General features: G+C 41.7%; 1 protein-coding gene across 37 annotated transcripts in view; it reads left to right on the forward strand.

Moving 5' to 3' along the window:
• Positions 1–22,377, forward strand: part of DLG2 (discs large MAGUK scaffold protein 2) — a 1,003,655-nt gene that overhangs the window by 949,739 nt on the left and 31,539 nt on the right. For all 37 annotated transcript variants that reach the window (XM_062639108.1, XM_062639096.1, XM_062639094.1 and 34 more), the window contains one exon: positions 8,078–8,153. In XM_062639108.1, coding sequence (XP_062495092.1) covers positions 8,078–8,153 — 76 coding nt within the window. The remainder of the gene's footprint in view (positions 1–8,077; positions 8,154–22,377) is intronic.

Below are 22,377 nucleotides of genomic sequence, written 5' to 3' on the forward strand. Positions count from 1 at the left end.
GATGATCCCTCAGAGCCAGTGAGACTGATGTGCTCTTGCCAGCACCTTCTGTGGTCATTTACACCACCCAAGGGGAGGATGAGCAATCAATGCATACAGGGCTGAGCTACAGACAATAAAGCTCATCATACTGCCGGAATGTTCTAATTCAGAGTAATTTCCTCTGCAGGTGTGGGTTATTGACTATGACAGGCTTGATCTAAGACAGAGTAGCCCTGTGATTCATTTGACCAAAGGCAGGCAACTATGGCATGGGGATCTTCATTTAAACTGCTTTCTCCAGGATGCTATATCTTCTCATAGTTTATATGGCACTATTTCTATAGGCTCTGCATTATATGTAATACAGTGTATGTAATATCTAGTGGTAAAATATGCCTTGTGACATAGCAGGAGGAAAAGATCACCTGTGGCTGTTTGTTGGGCTGTGATTCGTCCTGCAAGTCCAACTTCGTATGATGTTGTAGGTTGAAGAGATTTTATAGTTGTCTTGTACATAACTGAAGTTATTAGGGAATAGCTCTGAAAAACAGTGAATGCTTCAATTTTATTTTGGGGTGTGTGTGTATATATATGTGTACAATTATATGTATATATACACACACAAAGCCATTAAAAGTACATTATACTACTTCTTTAATGTGCTGTGTAATGGTATTTGTTTTCCAAGTATCTGGTTTTGCGTGGTTTATTCCATCTATTTACAGGAGAGCCCTTGATACAGTGACATTTTAGCATGAACTGATAAGAGAAATTTTTAAGTCAAGACTCCATGCTATTTTTCTATGATATATGTGATATACCAGAAGAAATCATAGTTTATAAGGGAACTGCTACTCATTATTACCAACCTTTACCTCTTAGTGATTCATAGAGCTTTAAAAGCATTTATCATTAGAATTCAGTGCTGCTGCTAACATATGCCGTCTTAATGATTAAATTGTCAAGTCAAGCTTTAAGAGGGAGTTTTGGAGGGTAGCACTGCAGGTAGAGGAGGGTTACCAAAAGAGGCAGCATAAAGAAATGAGATTGGCCCTGTGTTTCTTCACTAATCTGTCCAAGCACCAAATCCCATGAACTGGTGAGCCAATGAACTCAATGGGGATTAACGAAACCTAAATGCTCAGTATCCCAAAGTGCTAAAATATCATTTCAGCTGTTTCTACATCTGAAAAGAATGTTTTATTCATTTGTCAATATGTACTTATTGTCTGATTACAGTTCTCAGCTATGGGACTGAGTAGCCGGTTGCATAGTGACCAAATATAATGCTACAAAGGTGATGTGATATTGTACCGTACTGAAGTTAGGAACAGTAGGATTTTGGCAATAAGAAGCTGCAAACCACTTCAATAGTGGTTCAACAGTCACCAAATAGTTGTTACTATATAATATTAATGAATGAATATTGCAGGCCAAATTTCTGTTTGCTCCACATCCACCAAAAAAGATTTATCCAAGCTATGTCTAAGGTGGGAATGGGCCACAGTTATTATGCTGGCAGGGTCTCCAAAGTGAGGGAATATAGCTACCAGTCCTGCATCAGTGTGTCAGGCATCCTGTGGTATTATCTGTGCACTATGATTACACATGTGAATTGCTCTTCTATTGTCAGATTTACTATTTTATACTAAAACAACCAGCAGAATTAGATTTACACTAGATATTTCTTCATTTAGATGTATAGGTTTAGATTGGAACATCTACACCTGCTGGGATTTGGACCAAAAGAACTTTTGTTTGCCTCATTGTCCTTCCTGTTATCTGGATAAGCAAATTCATTTCAGCTTCCCAGAAAAGGCAGCAGCCATCTGAGCAGCCTGTGTGTGATTCCCTCCCCATGGAAGCACTCACATTAGTCAAAGGGAAAAACAACAAGCATGAAACCAATGTGCATAATTTAGAGTGTATTAAATTCCTAACCAGATGTTCAAACCCAGTAGTAAGGAGATATTGATCTGTTTCAACACTGATTTTACACTTCCAGTTCTTTCTACTTTCTCTTTGAGGAGGCTGCACACAGAAAAGCTCTTACATTACCAGCCCCATACAACAACATTAATGTCAAACTTCTGTATTTCCTATGACATGTTTATCTGCTTGACTTGGGTTTGTGGGTCTAGAACTTATTTAGGTGGCAATTTCACACAGATTGCCCTAGAATGGCACTATTTTTACTACTTCCCAACTGTGGCAAACATGGATTTGGTCCTAAAACACCCAAAATACTTACACTAATCTTTCTGTTGTCTTTGAGATGCACAGACACAAAACGGCTCATGGACATGGACATCATTCTAAGAAATCACTTTTCAGGTAGTTTAAGTACTTCTGACTACAAAATGTTATGCACCTCTGACAGCTGTTATTGTCAGCTGAAGGTGTGTGATGGTACCAACCTGATATGTGTGATATCAAACAGACAACATTCTCCCCACAAATACATGTAACCACACTCTCCTTTGAGAGCGCAATGCAGGGGAAAGTAAAACAAGTTTCACAAGTATTTAAGGACAAGGAACAAGAGGTTTTTCCCAGCATAGAAGTCCCTGTGGGCAAAAAGCCAGCTTAAATTTGTTACTCTGCTCATCTTTGCAGAAAGGCGTTTATCCACTCAAGTGAGTTTTATTGACAACACCAAGCTGTGTGGTGCAGTCAACACGCTGGAGGGAAGGGATGCCATCCACAGGGACCTTGACACGCTTGTGAGGTGCACTTGAGTGAACCTCATGAAGTTCAATAAGGCCAAGTGCAAGGTCCTGCACCTGAGTCAGAACAATCCCATGCACAAATACAGGCTGAGCAGAAACTGGATTGAAAGCAGCCCTGAGGAGAAGGACTTGAGGGTGTTGGTCAATGAGAAGCTCAACATAATGCAGCAGTGTGCGCTCAGGGAAAGACAATGATAAGCTGGGCTGCACCTAAAGGAGCATGACCAGCAGGTCTAGGGAGGTGATACTCCCCTTCTTCTCTGCTCTCATGAGAATCCACCTGCAGTCCTGCATCCAGCTCTGGGGCCCCCAGCATAAGAAGGATGTGGACCTGTGGGTGAGAGTCCAGAGGAGGCCACAAAGATGCTCCGAGGGCTGGAGCAGCTCTTCTCTGGAGCCAGGCTGAGAGAGCTGGGCTGGTAAAGACTGGACAAGAGAAGGCTCCTTAAGGGGAGACCTTAGAGCAGCTCCAGTGCCTAAAGGGGCTACAGGAAACCTGGAGAGGGAATTTTTACAAGGACATGTAGGGACAGAACAAGGAGAATTACTTTAAACTGAGAGAGGGGAGACTGAGATGAGCTCTTAGGCAGAAGCTCTTCCCTGTGAGGGTGCTGAGGTGCTGGCACAGGGTGCCCAGAGAAGCTGTGGCTGCCCCATCCCTGGCAGTGCTCAAGGCCAGGCTGGACAGGGCCTGGAGCAACCTGCTCTAGTGGAAGGTGTCCCTGCCCGTGGCAGGGGGATCTTTCAGGTCCCTTCCAACCCAAAGCAGTCTGAGATTCTATCCTATGATTTTTAAGGGTTTCCTGTAAATTACTATGACATTTCTAAACATCCCTTAAGAATTTAATCCTTAGAAGATGAAACTTTTTAACATGGCCTAATCAGGTAAGCTTTGTCTAAATTAAATTACATGACTATACTTACTAATCTAATTGGAAAAAAAACAAATGGAAATAAATTTATACGTATGTGTTAAGTATAAGCCTCTTCCTGTTCCTTTGCAATGATGGGGAACTTTTATGCTGAAGCAAAACAGCCCTTAGCTTTTAAAGAGAATAAGGTTGTTCTACAATTTTATAAGAATTCATTTCCTAATGGCTTTAGGTCTACACTTTTCATTAAATATTGACCCGGTACTGTGCTGTTCTCTATAAGCAAGTCACTGAAGGTAAAGAGCTGAGTAAGAACGTGTTCTCTACTACTGAAAAATACATGTTCTGTTGCAGGAATGCTTAAAAATAATTTGGAGAATAGGAATCTATTGGTTAGTTGAGACCTCACATAAACAAGGCTAAAGCAGTGCAGAAGACAGAAGCAGTAAAAACTATGGAGTGAGTCCACACATTCGGGCTATAAATAGTAATACATATTTTCACTTATCTTCCACTTGACAGGCAGGCGATGCAAATAGAGTGTGGATGACCTGGAAATGGCAAAGCAAGACAAAAAGAAACACGTTAACAAAGATGTAAAATATAGCAAGGTCTTTTGAGAATCCAGTTTACATTGAATCGCATTGATAACTCTCCTTACTACATTTCTTATGCTGGCTTTGGAATTAACTTTCATTCTGCAGAACACCTCAGTGCCAAATCTGTGCAAATCAGGCTACTGTAACCATTTTATTTGCTCCTCAGTGCCAGTTTGCAATGTGCACAAAAACAGACAGACATTGCAATGCAGTGAGTGTTGCACCCCAGTAATAAGTTTCTCAGACGAGCAGGAAGACAATGACGTACTGAAGAACTGAAGTCTTGTACTTGCTAGTGAGGAAAAACTGAAGGTTGAGGTGTATTTTGAATGTACATCTCCACTTCTTTAGCTTTAGGGGACATGAGGTATCTACTACCTCAAGAAAGAACAAGTACACACAGTATAATTCAGCTGTCCCGTCTCAGATGGTCTTGGACCATTTCTCTGTACAAAGCAGTGTTTCTGCAGAGGGCTACATTTGGAGAGCAGGTGGAAAGCTGGAGGTGAGATCTCCATCAGTTGTGCAAGGTGATGCTGTCTCCACATGGGGCTCAGAGCTTTTCAGTTCCCAGGACACATTCGAATACTGGGTGTAGGTGTCTTTGAACATGTCTTGAAATCTCATTGGGTTTGAGTGACCCTCAGGTACTTTGAAAATGGAACTTGAGCTATGAAGTAGTTTTGAAAACGTCTGTACTTTCCTCATTCCTTACACATAGCTCTATAGAGCAGATACACAATTAGAAAGGGTCACGGGAGCAATGCATAAATCAGGCAAGTCAGGGTTGCTAATCTGGGCCTTCCTGAATGTAACATATATGAATACTTCTTTCTCACTTCATCTTTTTTGCACAACCCCCATAATCCTACTTTGTGTAGCAGTGTTGAATGAAAAATTCATTTCTTCCCTTAAAAGCAATTTCCTTAGCTGTTTGATGAAAATGCTGTCCAAGGGTTGGTAGGTTTGCTGTCAGCTAAAGCAATGTAAGGAATTTACACTTGTATGCTATTTAGGCATTTGCAATGTCAGCTGCTGCAAAAAAGCTCCTTTGTGCCTGAACTCCCTTTTTCATGGGGAAAAAAGGGAGTCAATTTATTTTTCCTTAAATATAGCAATTGCAAACCAAAAGACTCAAAAAAGTTCTAAAAGTGCTTGAATAATTTTACCTTTAAAAAAAACATATTTTCTAAGAGCTGGATCAATAATGCTAAAAGAACTGGTATTCAGTGCTTTTTACCTGCATCATTTTAGTTCCTTTTTTTAGCTCTGTCTATGGCAATAGTGTCCTGGTAGCTCAGATGAGATGTTATGAGAACGTCCTAGTTCACTGCAGTCCTGCACCCTCACCACCTCAACAAACACGAAACCTTTGGAGAACCAAGCTAAATTCTAACAGACTTCTCCAGCCCATGTAAAACCAAAGCCTTTCACACATCCAGATATTGGGTTGACTTCTCCAGCAAAAAAGAGTGGTGTATTTCTGACACCAGAGTAACCCAATGGTTTGCTGGTCTTGAATGCTCTGGTGCATTTCAAGACGAAGACCCAAGACATGAAGGCGTTAGAGCACAGGAGCTGAAGGACTTTAAAGGTATATTATAAACTGAGCATAATCATTTCTTTTATCGCATTCTTTTTCCAACAGCTAACCCATTTCATTGACACTTTGGGCAGTAAAAGTACTGCAGTCACCCTGAGATATATGAAATTTCAGCTTGGAAGTTTACAGTTCAGCTAAATTGCAAGTAACTGAGAACAAGTTCATTGTGGAAGGTGTAAGGAAAATAGTCATAAAAGCAACACTGTGTTATCCTTAATACAGTACCAGATTATGAAATACTTGGAATATTCAGCAGGCAACCCTGTTAGCATGTTTGCCTGGAGTATTAATGGCATTTAATGACATTATTTATATACATCTCAAAGCAATGCAGAATGTTTCTGCATCTGTCTGCTATGCCTGTAGAAAGCCACAATGCCTCCATGGCTGCTAATGCAATTATGACAAAATTCATAAGTAAGATCCACTTTTCAGGGTTAATTTCCAAATTTCTTTACTCAGTGAATAAGAAATGAAGTTAAAAGCAGATGTTTTAGGAAGTTAGACAGGACTGGAATGAGTTTAAATGTTAATACAGATTAATAAGTAGAATACTGTGTTCATTTGAGCTAACTATTTTCTCAGAAGGCATCAGTCCTGTTTAGGCAATTACACAGCCTGAAGTCTTCATTTCTTATTGGTGCTACCAAGGGACTTCATCTGCTAGTTTAAGTTTGAGACTGTTCATGTGTTTTTAATTACACAGATTTAATTTGAAAGCCGCATTTGAGCTGTTTCCATGTGAATATTCCACGCTTACAGAGAAATGCATTTATTCTAAATTTAAACCGTAACTATAGCAACCAACATTCACTGTGTTTCAGTAGAAAATATATAAGCACACTCAGATAGAAGGAAATGAGTTAATTATCACTAGATAGACTAGAGGTATATTTTAAAAACTAATTATCAGAAATCATGTATTCTTACTATCCAGGCTCAGAAGTCAAGATATTTGTAGGAAGTCATTTGTGTGAATCTGTGAAAGTTGCAAAAAGGGTCATGTATGGACCAGTTTGGAGGATATAATAAGCCTCATTTTTTCCTAAGTATTTATTGGCTAATAAAAATATAATATCAAGGTCTTAAAAGCTAGTTTTGTGGGATTCAACTTGGATTTTCTAGAGCAACTCTTAGTCTTAGACAAATAGAATCATAGAATCATAGAATCATAGAATCATCGAATAGTTAGGGTTGGAAAGGACCTTAAGATCATCTAGTTCCAACCCCCCTGCCATGGGCAGGGACACAATAGAGTTATTGTTTCAATTATATCAGTTTTTTTTTGTCGAGCCAGTAGACGACAGATTATGAAGAAGATTTTGCAGAGGTAGTAAATGTCACTTGTACAGCACTGATGTATTAGTCAAGATGAGTAAGGACATGAATAGCTTTACAGAATCATAAAATCATAGAACAGTTTGGATTGCCCAGACCCAAGTGCAGCACCTTGCACTGGGCCTTGTTGAACTTCATGAAGTTGGCCCTGGCTCACCTCTCAAGCCTGTCAAGGTCCCTCTGGATGGCATCCCTTCTCTTCAGTGTAACAATTGAACCACACGGCTTGGTGTCATTGGCAAATGTGCTGAGGGTGCACTCGATCCCACTGTCGAAGTCACCAACAAAGATGTTAAACAGCTCCAGTGCTAATACTGACCCCTGAGGCACACTATTCGTAACCGGTCTCTACTTGGACACCGAGCTGTTGACCGCAGTTCTTTGAGTGCAACCATCCATCCAATTCCTTATGCACTGAGTGATCCATGCATCAGATCCATGTCTCTCTAGTTTAGAAACAAGGATGTCATGTGGGACAGTGTCAAATGCACAAGTCCAGGTAGATGATGCCAATTGTTCTTTTATCCACCAATGCCATAGCCCCATAATAGGAGGCCACCAATTTGGTCAAGCACAGTTGGCCCTTTGTGAAGCTATGCTGGCTGTCACCACTCACCTTCCTATTGTCCATGTGCCTTAGCATAGATTCCAGAAGGATCTGCTCCATGATCTTGCCAGGCATTGACATGAGACTAGCCTGTAGTTCCCCAGGTCTTCCTTTTTCAAAATGGGAGTTATGTTTCCCCTTTTCCAGTCAGTGGGAACTTCACTGGACTGCCACAACTTCTCAAATATGATGGAGGGTGGAGGAAGTGACCTGACATCTCTCTCTTTAAAACTTGCTTTAAATGCTAATGTTATGCATAATAAGCCACCAGTGGTCTTGGGAGACCAGGTGTCAAATATGCTGTACAAAACACTTCTATAATCAATGTGTGTTTTTCTATTCTCCAGAGTTGAAAGAAAGGAGCGTGCACGTTTGAAGACAGTGAAATTCAACGCAAAACCTGGTGTAATTGATGCAAAAGGGGTACGTAAATAGTGAAACATTTTGAAATTGCACTTTGTAATTGTTTGATATGTTTCAGAGTAGAGCAAATTTTAGCAACGTAAGGAATATTTAGATTGTAGCAAACAAGACATAGGGCATAGTGAAATCTAGACAGGAATATAGTATGATATAATCTTTGAAATAATTAAATGCCCTTTTTATAATAATATTGACTGACAGTGCCTTCTGATTAGAAGATATGAAGAAAACAAAGAGCATTCTGTGATGATAGCTATGATTTTAGTTAAATGATGGATAGAGAAAACTGAAAACCAGTGCAGGTGGATAATTGTTTAATGAAACAGGGCAAGAAGTGTAAATTTCCTGGCTTCAAAAGCTGTCAAGTCTCAAACTAAGGTTGAAAGTTAGATTCCTGGAAGCAAAGTTTAGGTTTTGGGTATTCTGCTTTGACAGTTGTGACAGACATTGAACACAAGTGTGTTTCACAGCAGGCACAAAGGGCCAGCCATCATAAAACACGCAAGTAACCTTCCACCATCAATATCTGGAGTGAACAACATTCCTGCAGCATCTCTTTATTGTGTCCAACAGCCAACAGTTCTCACTAGCCTGATGTCTAATACCCTGTACATTGCCGTCTGGCTGGCAAAGAGTCATAGCATGAGAAATGCCCACAGTCCAGGCTGTTGAGGTGTATTTTTCTGCTGAAGTGTAGCTTGCATTTGTAGCAGTAGTGAATACTTGACTTTACATCTGCAGGGATTTATTTTTGATAACGGTCCAGTTGGCATGCATGGGATTTACAGCTGAGGGCTTCTGTGAGCAAACCAAGAGACAGAGCTTCAAAAGCCATCAGCAAATATTCCTGTTTGGCTGCAGAAAACACAGGGCAGTGCCAAAACTGGGTGATGAGAGGGTACAGTTATTGGTAGATGCTAACAAGGAACAAAACCAAGTGGTTCAGCTGGTCCCTTCCAGACTTGCTGTTCCTGTGGTCCTCTGCCTAGTTTGGAAGTCTCATTCTTCATCTCTTCTTGCTTCAGTTTTCCTTGTAATGGGAATAAGAATACTTGCTTTATTTGAGTTTATTCTGTCCTTGCACTCAGACAGATTAGCATCCTCAGAAGTTCCTCTAGCAATGAATATGCAGTTCCTAGCGCAGTGGGTCCCAAGCCCATACATGCCAGCAAAATAACATTTCAGACTTGCAAATACTTTCCTGTTACTGCTCTACAGAACAGTTCCTGAGTGTAAATATAGAATAATTGCACTGACTGAAGCCAGTTTTCCAGATTTATAAGGTATACAGAATCAGAGTTCAGCCTCTGCACATTATTTGCACATGCAGATAATTTGGTATAAAATGTGTAACAAAATGCATTGTGAAAGGGACTTCATCTCATTGCATTTCCTCAGAAACCAGAAATCCATTTTTTAGTTGGAAATGACCACTCTCTGCAACCCTGTAAATTAATGTTGCCATTTATTTGGGGAGATAATTGGCTTTATATTGCCAATGAAATCAGTTGTTAAATGTCTATTTCCTGTATATAATCAAAGCCTCAGGGGAATAATTCAGTCATACAACTAATGGTCCTCATTCAATCGAGTCTGTCAAGAATTTAATTACCACTTGATTTCCCAAATTGTTTTTCCATTTTTGTCATCAGCATAAATTAATCTTCCAGCCACTCACATCAACGTTTGTTTCAGTCTAGGAAATTGCATAATTATAGACCAAGACTGTTGTACCCTTTTCAGAGCACACTTTCTATTGTTAGCATTTGCTAAAAATTCCATCATTTCGAGGCTTTGGGGGTAAAGATAATGTAGGCTTGTGTTTGAAAGAGCATAAAGGGAAGAAGGCTTCACTGTTAAATTAAGCCTCAACACATAAAATGGGATATTCAAGTATACCTATATGTATGTGTATTTTAGGGATCAGTATTTCCATTTAGACCTTCAGTGTTCAAACAGAAGTGGTGTAAGCTGTCCAGCTTGCTTTTTCTATCTGGGAGAAATTCATTCCAGGTAAACAGAGCTGCAGTAAGCCCAGGAGAACTCTTCTGGTTTGAAATCAAGACAAAATTAAGATAGGAATGAGCTTATGTGTGTCTGTTGCACCTTTGTGCTCAAACATTCATGACCGTGTGGGCAAGTGGTACTATCTTAACTTACTATAAAGATGAAATGAGAGAATACTTTTCATGGGGTATTTCTAAATTTGGCTGGGAGATGTGAATGGAAGCATTTTTTTAAGCAAAATTTAACTGAATACAGAGAATCCTTGCATTTTTCACAATTAAAAGGGTTATCCTGTTGCCCTTTTACCTTCATCATCTTGATGGCCCTGATTCCTTTCTTCCCCTATAGAAGCAATGTTTAAAAGCTAATAACCCACAGCAAGGGTTTCAGTGAAGCCAAAATTTCTTTGGTCTGATATAAAACTATGAACTGGTTATTCTACAGCTTTTAAAAGTCTTACACATTTATTGCTCATTTTGAATCCCAAATCCAGAGATAAGATACAAAGAAAGTATTACAGCTGGTGTGACATTTGTAGCTGATCAGCTTCCTGTGTGTCACTAAAAAGGTGCTTACGAACATTCAGCAATACAGTTGACAAACCTGTCAGCAGGGATAGCTAAAGGATAATCTTTACAAAGGCCAGAAGTTCCTCTTTTTCAAGCCAAACGTGTGTGTTACCTCATCTAGAAAATCAGTTCTGTGTCTTTAAAAAATGGGATTTAGAATATTTGTATCACTTTTAATTCATTTCATTGAACTCCTCCAATCCATGGCTTGTGAAATTAAAGTATATGAAATCAGGATGGATACAAATACAGGGAATTTGAATCGCTAATTAGGGAACTTCAGCTCTGGTCTCAAGTTTAAATCAGGAAATGGGTAGTACCTTTCCTTACAGTGCATAATTAAATTCTGATACTCATTATTACAGGATATTGTATGCAAAAATAAATAAGTTAAAAAGGAATTATAGAATCACAGAATCATTTAGGTAGGAAAAGAACTTTAAGATCAAGTCCAGCCTTTAACCCAACACTGCCAAGTCACCACTAAACTACATCCCCAAGCACCTCACCTGCATGTCTTTTCAATACCTTCAGAGGTAGTGACTCAGCTGCTTCCCTAGGCAGCCTGTTCCAATGCTTGATAACCTTTCAGTGAAGAAATTTTTCCTAATATCCAGTCTAAACCTCCTTTGGAGCAACTTGAGGCAATTTCCTCTTATCCTATCCCTTGTTATTTGGGAGAAGAGACCAACCCCCACCTCACTACAACCTCTTCAGGCAATAGCTCCAGTGACAACTTTTAACACTTTTGTTATGTAGCTCAGGACATGGTAATTGTTGATTTCAAAAGCACAGAGGTCATAAAAGGGGAAGGATCATATTTCTTCTGCTGTTATTTTAAACATCTTTTGTTGGACAACTTCAGAAAACGTTACTGGGCTAACTGTATCTCCAGTTTAACCCAGCAGGTTTATTTTTCTTTCATATTCTGTTTATTTTGACCAAAAGGAACTTGTTTGTTCAGGTTCAGAGACATCAGCAGAATCCTAGGTCCTATTAACCTTTTTAAAGATATCAAACGAGTTAGAGATGCTAATACCTGTGTAACAAGGAAAAGAATGCAAGCACTGGTATAAACACCTACATCTCACCAAGCAAAGATTGTGCTTCAGTTGTGTTGACCAAGTTAGTTTCTAGTTTCATTCATGTAATTGTAGAAATGATCTTCACCAGCTTTTCTAATTGTTACTGAAGGTGGGTGGAGTATCAAAGCAACCATTCTACTCGTTTGGTTCCCTATGGCTGCTCCATGCTATTGCATCAAAGGGCAGGGTTTCCAGGGCACTGCCTACCTTAAAGTTTCAAACATTAAAAAGATAAATGAAGCTCAGATAACACAGTTATGATTTATTGAGCATTTGCTGCCTCAGTCTATGGGGCCCACTGGTCTATGGATAATGGATGGAAAATAGACCAGCCCAAAGGCTTATGTCCAGTATTTGTGCTGGAGGAAGCTTCAGAAGTTATGTGAGCATAAACTTAACTAAAAAGGATGCTTTATGCTATATTGAACTCAAGATCATATCCCAAGTATCTTCTGATGCTTACCAAAAGGAGCAGGGTTATGTACCTGCCAAAGTGGCATATTGAATTCTTGGGAATTCTCCCTCTCACAGCCTTCAAGCTGAACAAAAATAACCTTTCCTTTTCCAATGCTAAAACACACAGGGGTTGAGAGCTTTGCAGGCTGTTTTACTGAATCAAAACAAATGTCAAATGATGGATATATTACAGAAGGAAAAGAAATGAGCCAGTAATCTGCTTCTTTTCTCAACTGCTGTAATTACAACCAGTCTTTCAGAAGACAAAAAATAGCATCTCTTTTGCTTTTCTCCCTGTCAGATCATATGCCCTTTCTTGACTGTCTCTTGAAAATATTTTTATAGTGGAAACTTTAACTCTTGGAAAGATCTTTATGAACATCTCACATCTACTAATATTCACGAATTTTGCCTGTTCCCATAGAAGTGTTCCATTATCTTCAAGAGTAATGTTAAGTAAAACTTCATTTTATATAGGGAACTGGTTTTTGATACCATTTTCTTTTCCATTTCATACCTTACTTGGCCAGTGACTCCAGAACATTGTCTTATAGACAAATACCCAGTTTCAGTTCCCAGTGAAATAAATATTCCTCTCCTCACAGTCTCTCAATTTTAAATGCATGTGTTAGGGTACATGGGGGGTGTTCACCCCATTATTACCAGGAAGCATTGCTAAATGGGTGCCCACCCTAGTGAGGCTGCTCAGCAGGGTGCCATACAGGGATGAGTTGCTTGCCAAGAAAAGGAACTGACCCATTCTTCCAAAATCTCTCCCAGCAGCTCTGCTGCTCATCAGCAGTGCAGGTCCTGGGCTGTGAAACCATATTCCTCCATCAGCTTCCATTAGGGTTTGTCTGTTCAGTTAGCTTGTCATCCACATCTCTTTTTGTATTTCAGTCAGATAACTCGCACTGCACTCAACCTGCCCCTTCAAATGCCTCTGGATGTATTTATTATGACAGTCAGAAGTTTGATAGCATTTAATAATATTTCTTATGAGCAGATTCTGTTTATGGATCCCACAGTCCTGTCTGCAGTTTAAGGTCAGCCTCTTGCTCTTTGCACTGAGGCATGAAAGGAAAAAGCTAGATTTGACTGAGATAGCAAATTCTGTGCTGTGGTGTAAATAAAACCTTCTGCATACTCAATGCACCTCTCCTCCAAATGTCAAAATCCAGTGACTGTCAGGACTTAATACATAGGACACGTTTTGACAGCTTATTATTTGGGGGGCAAAATAATTAAACCAACTTACCTGTTTCTGAACAGTTTATGTTCTAGAAAATTGTGGTACTTTCAGCCTGGTCATCAAATCACAGAAAAACTGGTCTGTTTGGAACCTCAGGTGGTCACTGAGTCCAACCCCTGCCCTGAGGGTGTCATTTGTACCTTCCTCCTGTCTTGAAGATTCGTCTAATCTCTACCTAAAGGTCTGCTACAACAGATATTTCATGTTCTTCCCAAACAGCCCACTCCAGTGCTTCACTCTCACCATTAGAAATGGTCAAACTGCTGCAGTTTAAACCTGGTTTTATTTCTTCTTCCATCAGTGTATATGTACACTGGATTTCTTGTCTTCATCTTCGCCAAGCAGAGCCTGCAGTCACACCTGCCCTGGTCTCAGCAATAGCGTCTGTGCTAGTGGTTCACCAGGACAGATCTGGGTGTACCAGTGCAGAGAAAAGGGTGGTCATCTCAGATGAACCCCTGCTTCTCTAATCAGAAAGTTTGAATATATATTAGACTATGTATCCCCTCTCTTTGCCTATCAAGAGCATGATGTTTCACTGGTTTACTAAGCTTAAGTTTTCTATGTATGAAGTTTCACCACTTTTAGGGAGAAACTGTTTTGTAGTCCATATTCAGAAAGTTTTACACATATTTAGTGCATTTTGAACAACTTTCATTTGCACTTCTAAAGATAATTGACACAAGGAATGGATTTCCTAAAGTGATTGGTACTGAGGAAATAGTAGAAGAAAATCCACACTCCGAGTGTGTTCAAAAACCTACATCTTCGTTGTGGAGCTAGCTGCTGCTTTGGGGAAGCCTGGTAATGCAGTGGGTTACATTGCGCTGGCAGAAAGAGTAGATTCCCTGATGTGCCCCAATGTTGTAAAATATTAGCTGATTTTACATATATATTTCAGTATATATATATGAATTTGCTGTCCCCTAAATTAATATTTGTCCACCTCAAAAATCCCACAGCTCTTTCTGTCTTCACGGTCAAGAGCACCAACCCACCACTGTTGTCTTAAAGAGATGTTATGGATCATGCACAGACTGTAGAGGGAGCGTGGGGTCACTGCCTCTGCACCTACAAAGTAAACGTTTCAAGCTAGATGCAGTGAATCCCATTTCGCTGAACCTTAACTGGGTGCATCCTCTAAGAAACACAGCAGCCATTTCAAGACATGGATATGGCCCTTCAGTACTTCACAAGGCTAAAATGTGTCAAGGATTTACAGTCCTAACCTGCTTTACCTTGATCAGCCATGATAGTGTAAACTTTAAGAACCACAGGGCCTTATTCAGACTGTGCAGTTTAAAGCCCTAACATAGACATCTCAGCCACTTTTGGACTATTCTTTGCACTAGTGGTTGCAGTGAATAAATTAGGAACTTGTAATATTCTGAATATACTCTTCCATTACTACATTGCCAAGTATATGATATAAATGCTTGGATAGGTTAGGTTAGGTTAGGTTAGGTTAGGTTAGGTTAGGTTAGTTAGGTTAGGTTAGGTTAGGTTAGGTTAGTTAGGTTAGGTTAGGTTAGGCTAGGTTAGGTTAGGTTAGGTTACGTTAGGTTACGTTAGGCAAAGCTATCTAGAAATACATAGGATTAAACCCTCTACCCAGCCCAGCATGCAGCTCCTGCAATGCCAATAGGAATTACTATTGCTGTGGAAATAGTGCAGGCTCCTGAACTTCTTTTCATGTATAGCTACAGGTGAGAAAATGAGATACAAGGAAAAAATCCCCTGCTACTCAGAACTGAGCTTTATATAGAAAATCACTCTGAATGTCATTTATTTGCTAGAGTTGTGAATCAGTATTTTACTGTACACTCCCCCGTCTCAGACGGATTGAAATTCACTTTGCTGTAAGCAAAGCATGAGAATGATTTTTCATGTGTGCAACTTAAAATAAGCTTTGGAAATCATTCATGTCGTAAAACGCCTGTGTTTACATCTGTCGTGGTTTAAACCCAGTCAGGTAATTCGTTCGCTCACTTCCCCCCCTTTTCTTTCCCTCCCCCTGCTCTCGGAGGGACGGAGAGGAGAATCGAAAAGAATGCAACTCCCACGGGTTGAGATAAGAACAGTTTAGTAACTAAGGTATAACACAGATCACTACTGCTACCACCAATGATAATAATGATAAAGGAAATAACAAGGGAAGAGAATACATCATCTCACCACCAGCCGACCGATAACTCGCCCCCCCAGGCCCAACCAAGCTCCGACCGATACCTCCTCCAACCCTGCAGTCCCCCAGCCCTTCCGGCTAACTCCCAGTTACATCCTGGGCATGACGTGCTGTGGTATGGAATACCTCTTTGGTCAGTTTGGGTCAGGTGTCCTGTCTCTGCTTCCTCCTGGCTTCCCCTCCTCCCTGGCAGAGCATGAGGCTCACAAAGTCCTTGGCCAAACCAAAACATCGCTTGTTATCAGCTCTGTTCCCAAGCTGAAAGTCAAAACACTGCACTGCACCAGCTACCAAGAAGGGGAAAAATGACTGCTACTGCTGAACCCAGGACATTATCCACCCCTTATTCCATACCATTCACGTCATGCTCAGATCCCACATTTTCAATATACCATAACTTATCTTAGTGCATGGACCAGTCCCTATAAAGCTGCTGAGTCCATCTGGTCCGTGATGTCAGTCTCCATCTCTTGTAACAGTCTTCCAGAGCAGGAGAGACTGTGTGCAGTGTTCACACTCGTGAATAACCTGGGCAACAGTGTCCATTGCTAAGTCCACCCCTCGATCATGAGTCCATGTCTGTGTTGCATCTCTGCTCTGATGGCCTGAACTGCCATAGGCTGACCAGACTCAAAATAATTCACTGTCCCCTTAAGCAGTTTCTGCAGCTTGTTGTTGGAGACTCCATACAGCTGCCTTCCATCTCCGATGCTTCCAAAGCACTGGAGGGGCCCAGTGGACTAGATACTTGCCCATACTGTCCCACACACCCTGCCACTCATGACTCTCCAGCCTTGGGGAAAACCTCTTGGTCCCCCTGTATTGTCGTCTAACCCCAGACAAGACCCAAACCTGACTCTGCTTAACTTCTGAGATCAGACAAAATGGTTGTGGGTAGAACACAGTCTGTGTGAGTGCCAACATGCTGATCCCCATCACAATCAGCAGGCAGGTCCCAAGGATACTCAAAGGCCATTCAAAACCTTCAGAACTCTCAGTTGATGCTGCTGTGCTTGTCACTGGGGCTGGTGTAGCTGCTGTACTTGTCACTGGGGCTGGTGTAGCTGCTGTGCTTGCCGGCTCTCCCACCGCCAGCTTCTCTTTTCCTGCGTCCAGCTCTTCCTCCTCTGCCTTGCTGGGAAGTGCTGCGTGGTCTCCTGCATCCTCCTGGGGCTCGGCGGGCGGCTTCCGGGAAACGCTCTCGGCCGTCGCGGGGCTCGGCTCCGTCGCGGGGCTCGGCTCCTCCGCGGGGCTCGGCTCCTCCGCCGCCTTCTCCCGCTGCTCGGCAGCCGCCTCCTTCTGCTCCTCGACCGCCCCGACCTCCTCCACCGGCAGCCGTCCCCTCGCGGCCTCCGGCCCCTCTCCCGCCGCCGCTTGGTACCCGGGGCCGCTCTCCCGGGCCGGTTCGGCTGCCGCCGGCTCCCGGGGCCGCTCCCCCTCAGCTCCCCGCAGCCTCACGAAGATGGAGAGTAGGGTGAGGGCCAGGACGGTGAAGAGCAGCCGGACGGCCAGGTACAAGTCCACGGCCACGTCCGTCCCGCCCTGCTGCTGGAGCCCGCCCGTATTACAAGCCATTGCCATAAAGCACAGTGAGACAAGAACCTTAGCCCAGGCCCCACACTTGATAAACACTATCACAGCAAATACCGGCTCTACGTAAGTTACAACATTCTGAAGCTGTGAGATCAAGCGAAACAACTCTGAGAGCCAATAAATCGTCATTGTGATGAGTGACTATTAATCCAGTCAAATCTGTTGTTATCTCAACCCTTCGTGCCCCACGTTGGGCGCCAAAAAGAACTGTCGTGGTTTAAACCCAGTCAGGTAATTCGTTCGCTCACTTCCCCCCCTTTTCTTTCCCTCCCCCTGCTCTCGGAGGGACGGAGAGGAGAATCGAAAAGAATGCAACTCCCACGGGTTGAGATAAGAACAGTTTAGTACCTAAGGTATAACACAGATCACTACTGCTACCACCAATGATAATAATGATAAAGGAAATAACAAGGGAAGAGAATACATCATCTCACCACCAGCCGACCGATAACTCGCCCCCCCAGGCCCAACCAAGCTCCGACCGATACCTCCTCCAACCCTGCAGTCCCCCAGCCCTTCCGGCTAACTCCCAGTTACATCCTGGGCATGACGTGCTGTGGTATGGAATACCTCTTTGGTTAGTTTGGGTCAGGTGTCCTGTCTCTGCTTCCTCCTGGCTTCCCCTCCTCCCTGGCAGAGCATGAGGCTCACAAAGTCCTTGGCCAAACCAAAACATCGCTTGTTATCAGCTCTGTTCCCGAGCTGAAAGTCAAAACACTGCACTGCACCAGCTACCAAGAAGGGGAAAAATGACTGCTACTGCTGAACCCAGGACAACATCTCCATTACTAATTGGCATAAAATCTTTCACAAAACCATTGTTTCTACGGTGTTGGAATTTAGTTGTAACTGTTCAGAAGTCATTCAAGAGTGCTTCCTCTGTGATAAAATGGGAATTAATGGCAAGGATAAAGAAGTAATGTGAATTCATGCTGCAAGAATTCCTCACCAATTCATTCTTAAATGCAGATCCTTATCAGAAGTCAAAAAGAAGCTGGTGGAAATTATTGAAAGCAAATTGCAGAGCAGCAGTGTTTTCTCCTTTGCCCAGGGGCACAGCATTAGGTCTGTTGGCAAAGGGCATGAGTAGGTCTGAAGATACTCTCCAGAGCTTCAGTGTTAAATTGCTCAGAACAGGGAGGAGAAACAAATTGCTTTTCTCCATTTGACTTTGTTCCTGTCTTGCTTCTTGTTTTCTCTCTGTTGGATTTAAGTACTCACAAAGGCTGCAAGACCTCAGAAATGAGGGTAGCATAAAGTGACATGGAAGAACCAGATCTCAGCATCATTCCTGCCCACGCAGCTTTCATCTTGGAGGAGAATCATTTGTCCATCTGCCCTTGCTCTTTCATGCATTTTCACATCCTCTGTAGTCTTGTCTTTGCATTTCATGATGGTTGGAGGTGGTGCCAGACACTGGCTACACTTCTGGTTTGACCTGAGCCCATATTATTGGGCTGCCCTGACCGTTCCCCTTGAGCTGAACACGTTCTGCTCAGCACTTCTCAAGGTGCATTAGAAATACTGCTGTTATCAGCAACTAGTTCATTCATGTGCTGAAGTAATCAAATGAAATTCAGATGATAAAACAGCATATAGGCAGGAAAATTTAACTGTACAGTGTCTCAATGCTCCAGGATATATCGAGGCATTCCACAAAGACATGCAGTAATTTAATACTCTTGCCTGTTAGGCCCAGGTCACAGTCAATAATAAAGCAAAACAAGTGAGTCTTCAGTTCTATCTTATGCTACAGTAGTAGGGGTGACTCTAGCAAGGAAACAACGTGCCTTAAGGAACTTGGGTTTTTCGGGTTATTTCTGCCTATTGGCAGCTGTCAGTCAAAGAAAATACTGATGGAGTATTTTCTTCAGTTAGTGAGCTATTTAAATACATGTATTTCATAGATTTTCCAGTTTCTTTAGCCAGATAATTGTGTGGAGTTTATTTATAATATTGATTCTCAGGTGGGCATAATGTCAGGGACTGTAGTATCAGTGTTTCCATCCCCCAGCAAGTGTGTACCATCCCTGCTTAGGTAAGAGAAATGCTTAAGAGAATCGCTGGCATAAAGGTGTGTAATGTGTAAATTGGTCAAAGATTAAATATAACACAGTGAAAGTTTGCCAGCACAGGTAGAATGCCAAAGTTTATAGATGAGATTTAGCTGCTTTCCTCCTAAGCTGTTCCAGCAGAAATTTGTGCTGAGTTTAATTTCATGTGTGTGCTATTATTACAGCTCATTGTCTCATGCCCTGAATTAAATGGTAGGAATTTTTCATGTGTGTAAAGCTGATGCCATAGTTACTTGGCTCTTCTTCTAAAAAAGTGGATGGAAAAAAAGCAATGTATAGTGTTGGCAATAGAATTTGTCAAAGAACTAGAGCAGAACAAAGTTCTCTTTTAGTAAGAGTTCACACAAAGCTCCAGAAGAGTGGAGTTAAGCATTAACACTCATCAAGATGACGCAGTCTCACGTCTTTATTTCTGGCTCATTCAAATTCAAGCAGTTCAGTTATGATCAACTTAGTGACTCACAGGCCCCGTTTGGGACATGATAAGGAACTACCAACCTTGGTCAATGCCAAAGACCATTTAATTTGATATCCTGCCTGTGAGACCGGTAGCACGAGATGCATTACCGGGAGATGCAGGAACTTCACCTCCTACACAAACCTCACACCAGTCTCTTAGAGAGTGACTTTGTTTCTCTTCACCCATGCCTTTAGTTTTCAAAATTTCAGCTGTAAGGCCTAAACAAATCAATGTTTTAAATGAAAACCATGACCCGGGTATGATTCACCTGAGCCAGACCTGTGCCATGATTCAGCCTGCTACACCACTCAGCAGTGAGCACAAACACTCTTAACTTGAAAGGACAGTTCTAGGGAAGTCTGCTCCAGTTATCTTTGACTGAATAGTTTGAAAACATGTAGGTATTGTAAATCTTTCTCCAGTGCTGCTTCATAAAATAAGTGTAAGATCTTTATATAACTTATTCCTGGTCTGTTCCACGCAGCCGTTTACACTTGCGCAAGTCAAGTGCACAGCACTTTTTTGCACAAATAAATGATTCCACAAAAAAACAGTGATGAAGGAGAATGTTTTTTTTTAACACCACAGATAGCTAAAACCTTCTGCAGCTTTATTTATTAGTGAGAGTAATTCAAAAGATTGCACAAAGGAGACCCAAACCCTCAGTTTCATTTGTAAATCTGAAGAACCACCAGCAGTCAGCTGGGAATCAGAGTTAAGAAAAGGATATGATAAAATATCTGACCAAAACTGAGGCTTGAAGATCAAGCAGATAGAGATCCTACAGTGTACACAGTAGGAAAGACTGTGGGTCTGGTCTCATGATCTGACAGCCCAAAACTTTGCCAAGTGAGCACCAGTGTTCCACTGATCTTCGAGGCTCTTGTGTCACTGTTGCACTAAGGATTCTGAGACAGGTTTCTGTGTGAGCTCATGCTGGATCCTAGCTGGATCTGAGAGCATCTCATCACAGAAACACAAACATTAGACCTGGGAAAGGCTTATTGTTTAGCTCTTTTCCCTCCACGGCCCCATTCTCTCCCAGCACTGCAGTGTTACTCCCCACAGTACTTAAGAATAGCAGATTTGTTTTAAATGTGAAAACGATCTAGGCTTTGCACTTCCCTTGGGGCAGATTATTCTACATCCAAATTGATTTCACTGTCAAGGAGCTTTGCCCTTTCTTATTTTCACACTATTAATTTCAGTGTTGCTGCTTGAGCAAATCTTTCCCACCCTCTTTCTGTACAACCTTCAGATGCTTGTAAATGACCTTGGCTGTCACATACACAAGGTTTTTATGGAGGTGTTTCAATCCTGCTGACAGTGACGCAGTGTAAATGAGTACAGATGAGTACTCCTTATATACCTTGCACCCAGTTAAATACGTGTTTGCAGAATTGGAAATACTGCTTTTGCCTGCTTTCTTTCAAGTCATTCTGTTCCCCTGGTATTTTGTGTTGGGTTTAACTGTTGTTTTGTTAGGAATTAAAATGGAGTTGCTGGCTGACAAGTGGCATTAAGTCAGTCTTTAAAACAGATTAGTAAAAGTTCATATTTGTGAATACTAAACAACACTGCCCTTGTCTGTAGAAGCTAGACAGCAACAGCATGGGGTTTGTCATCAGCCTTGTGCTTTTTCATTTTGGATCTTTCTAAGATTCCAATCTCCCTGCAGCTTCATGGGAAAGCTAAGCAAGCAGAGTTATCTTCATCTGAGCTTCTCACCCAGTTTGGTGTCACTTACCAGAACAGATCACGGTGCAAAAATTCAGTAACGAATGACTGTAGCCCAGGCCTTCCTTTCTTACTCCCTAAGTATTTGCAGAATCTAAGAAAACTGAAGGTTGAACAGAACAGAACAGGGACATTCTTCCCCCTGCATCTCATAAAGAGCCATAGAGAAGTTGGCAAGTGCTGCTTGCCAGCATGTAACTGTGTGGCCAGAATGAGAATGAAAGATGGATGTCGTAAAGAATATACCGTGTGGTCACAGTATATCATAACTAGGCTTACAGTTGCCACTAACAGCTTCTTATCATCTGTATGTCTGTAAGGACATCAATAAGAGCTTTCTGTTTATGTGAACCCTGTCCATGGCCAAGTTTATGGTTACACCAAGAAAGCAAAAATGGCTCAGAAGCATTGGCTTTCTTCTTAACTTGCTCATGTCACTTAACTTCAGTAAACTTCATCTCCCTTAATAAATTGCTGTGGCCTCAGTGACAGTGAGGTCTGATAGTGCCTACCAGCTTACAGTGATGACTTAGTCCCCCACAGAGTGCCTGTAAGGAGGGCACTGCTGTGGTCCTGGTATTGCAGATGGGAAAATGAGGCAGAAAAATCCCAAAGTGCAGTTTGACCCATGTTCTGCTGACCGTGCAGCCATGGTAACTGCAAAACAGCTTCTCACAGAAAGCAAATATACTAACACAGGATGCTCTTCAGAAGTTTGCTGTTTCTTCAGAAACTTCATCATGCAGTTGGAATTGCTACGTGGAAACCCCCCTATAAAAGCAGAGAGGTGATAGGAAAGTTTAAA

This window comes from Pezoporus occidentalis, unplaced genomic scaffold, assembly GCF_034315485.1.
Source record: "Pezoporus occidentalis ecotype Australia unplaced genomic scaffold, CSIRO_AGI_Poc_V1 ctg6, whole genome shotgun sequence".
In the NCBI taxonomy this organism is placed as follows: Eukaryota; Metazoa; Chordata; class Aves; order Psittaciformes; family Psittacidae; genus Pezoporus; species Pezoporus occidentalis.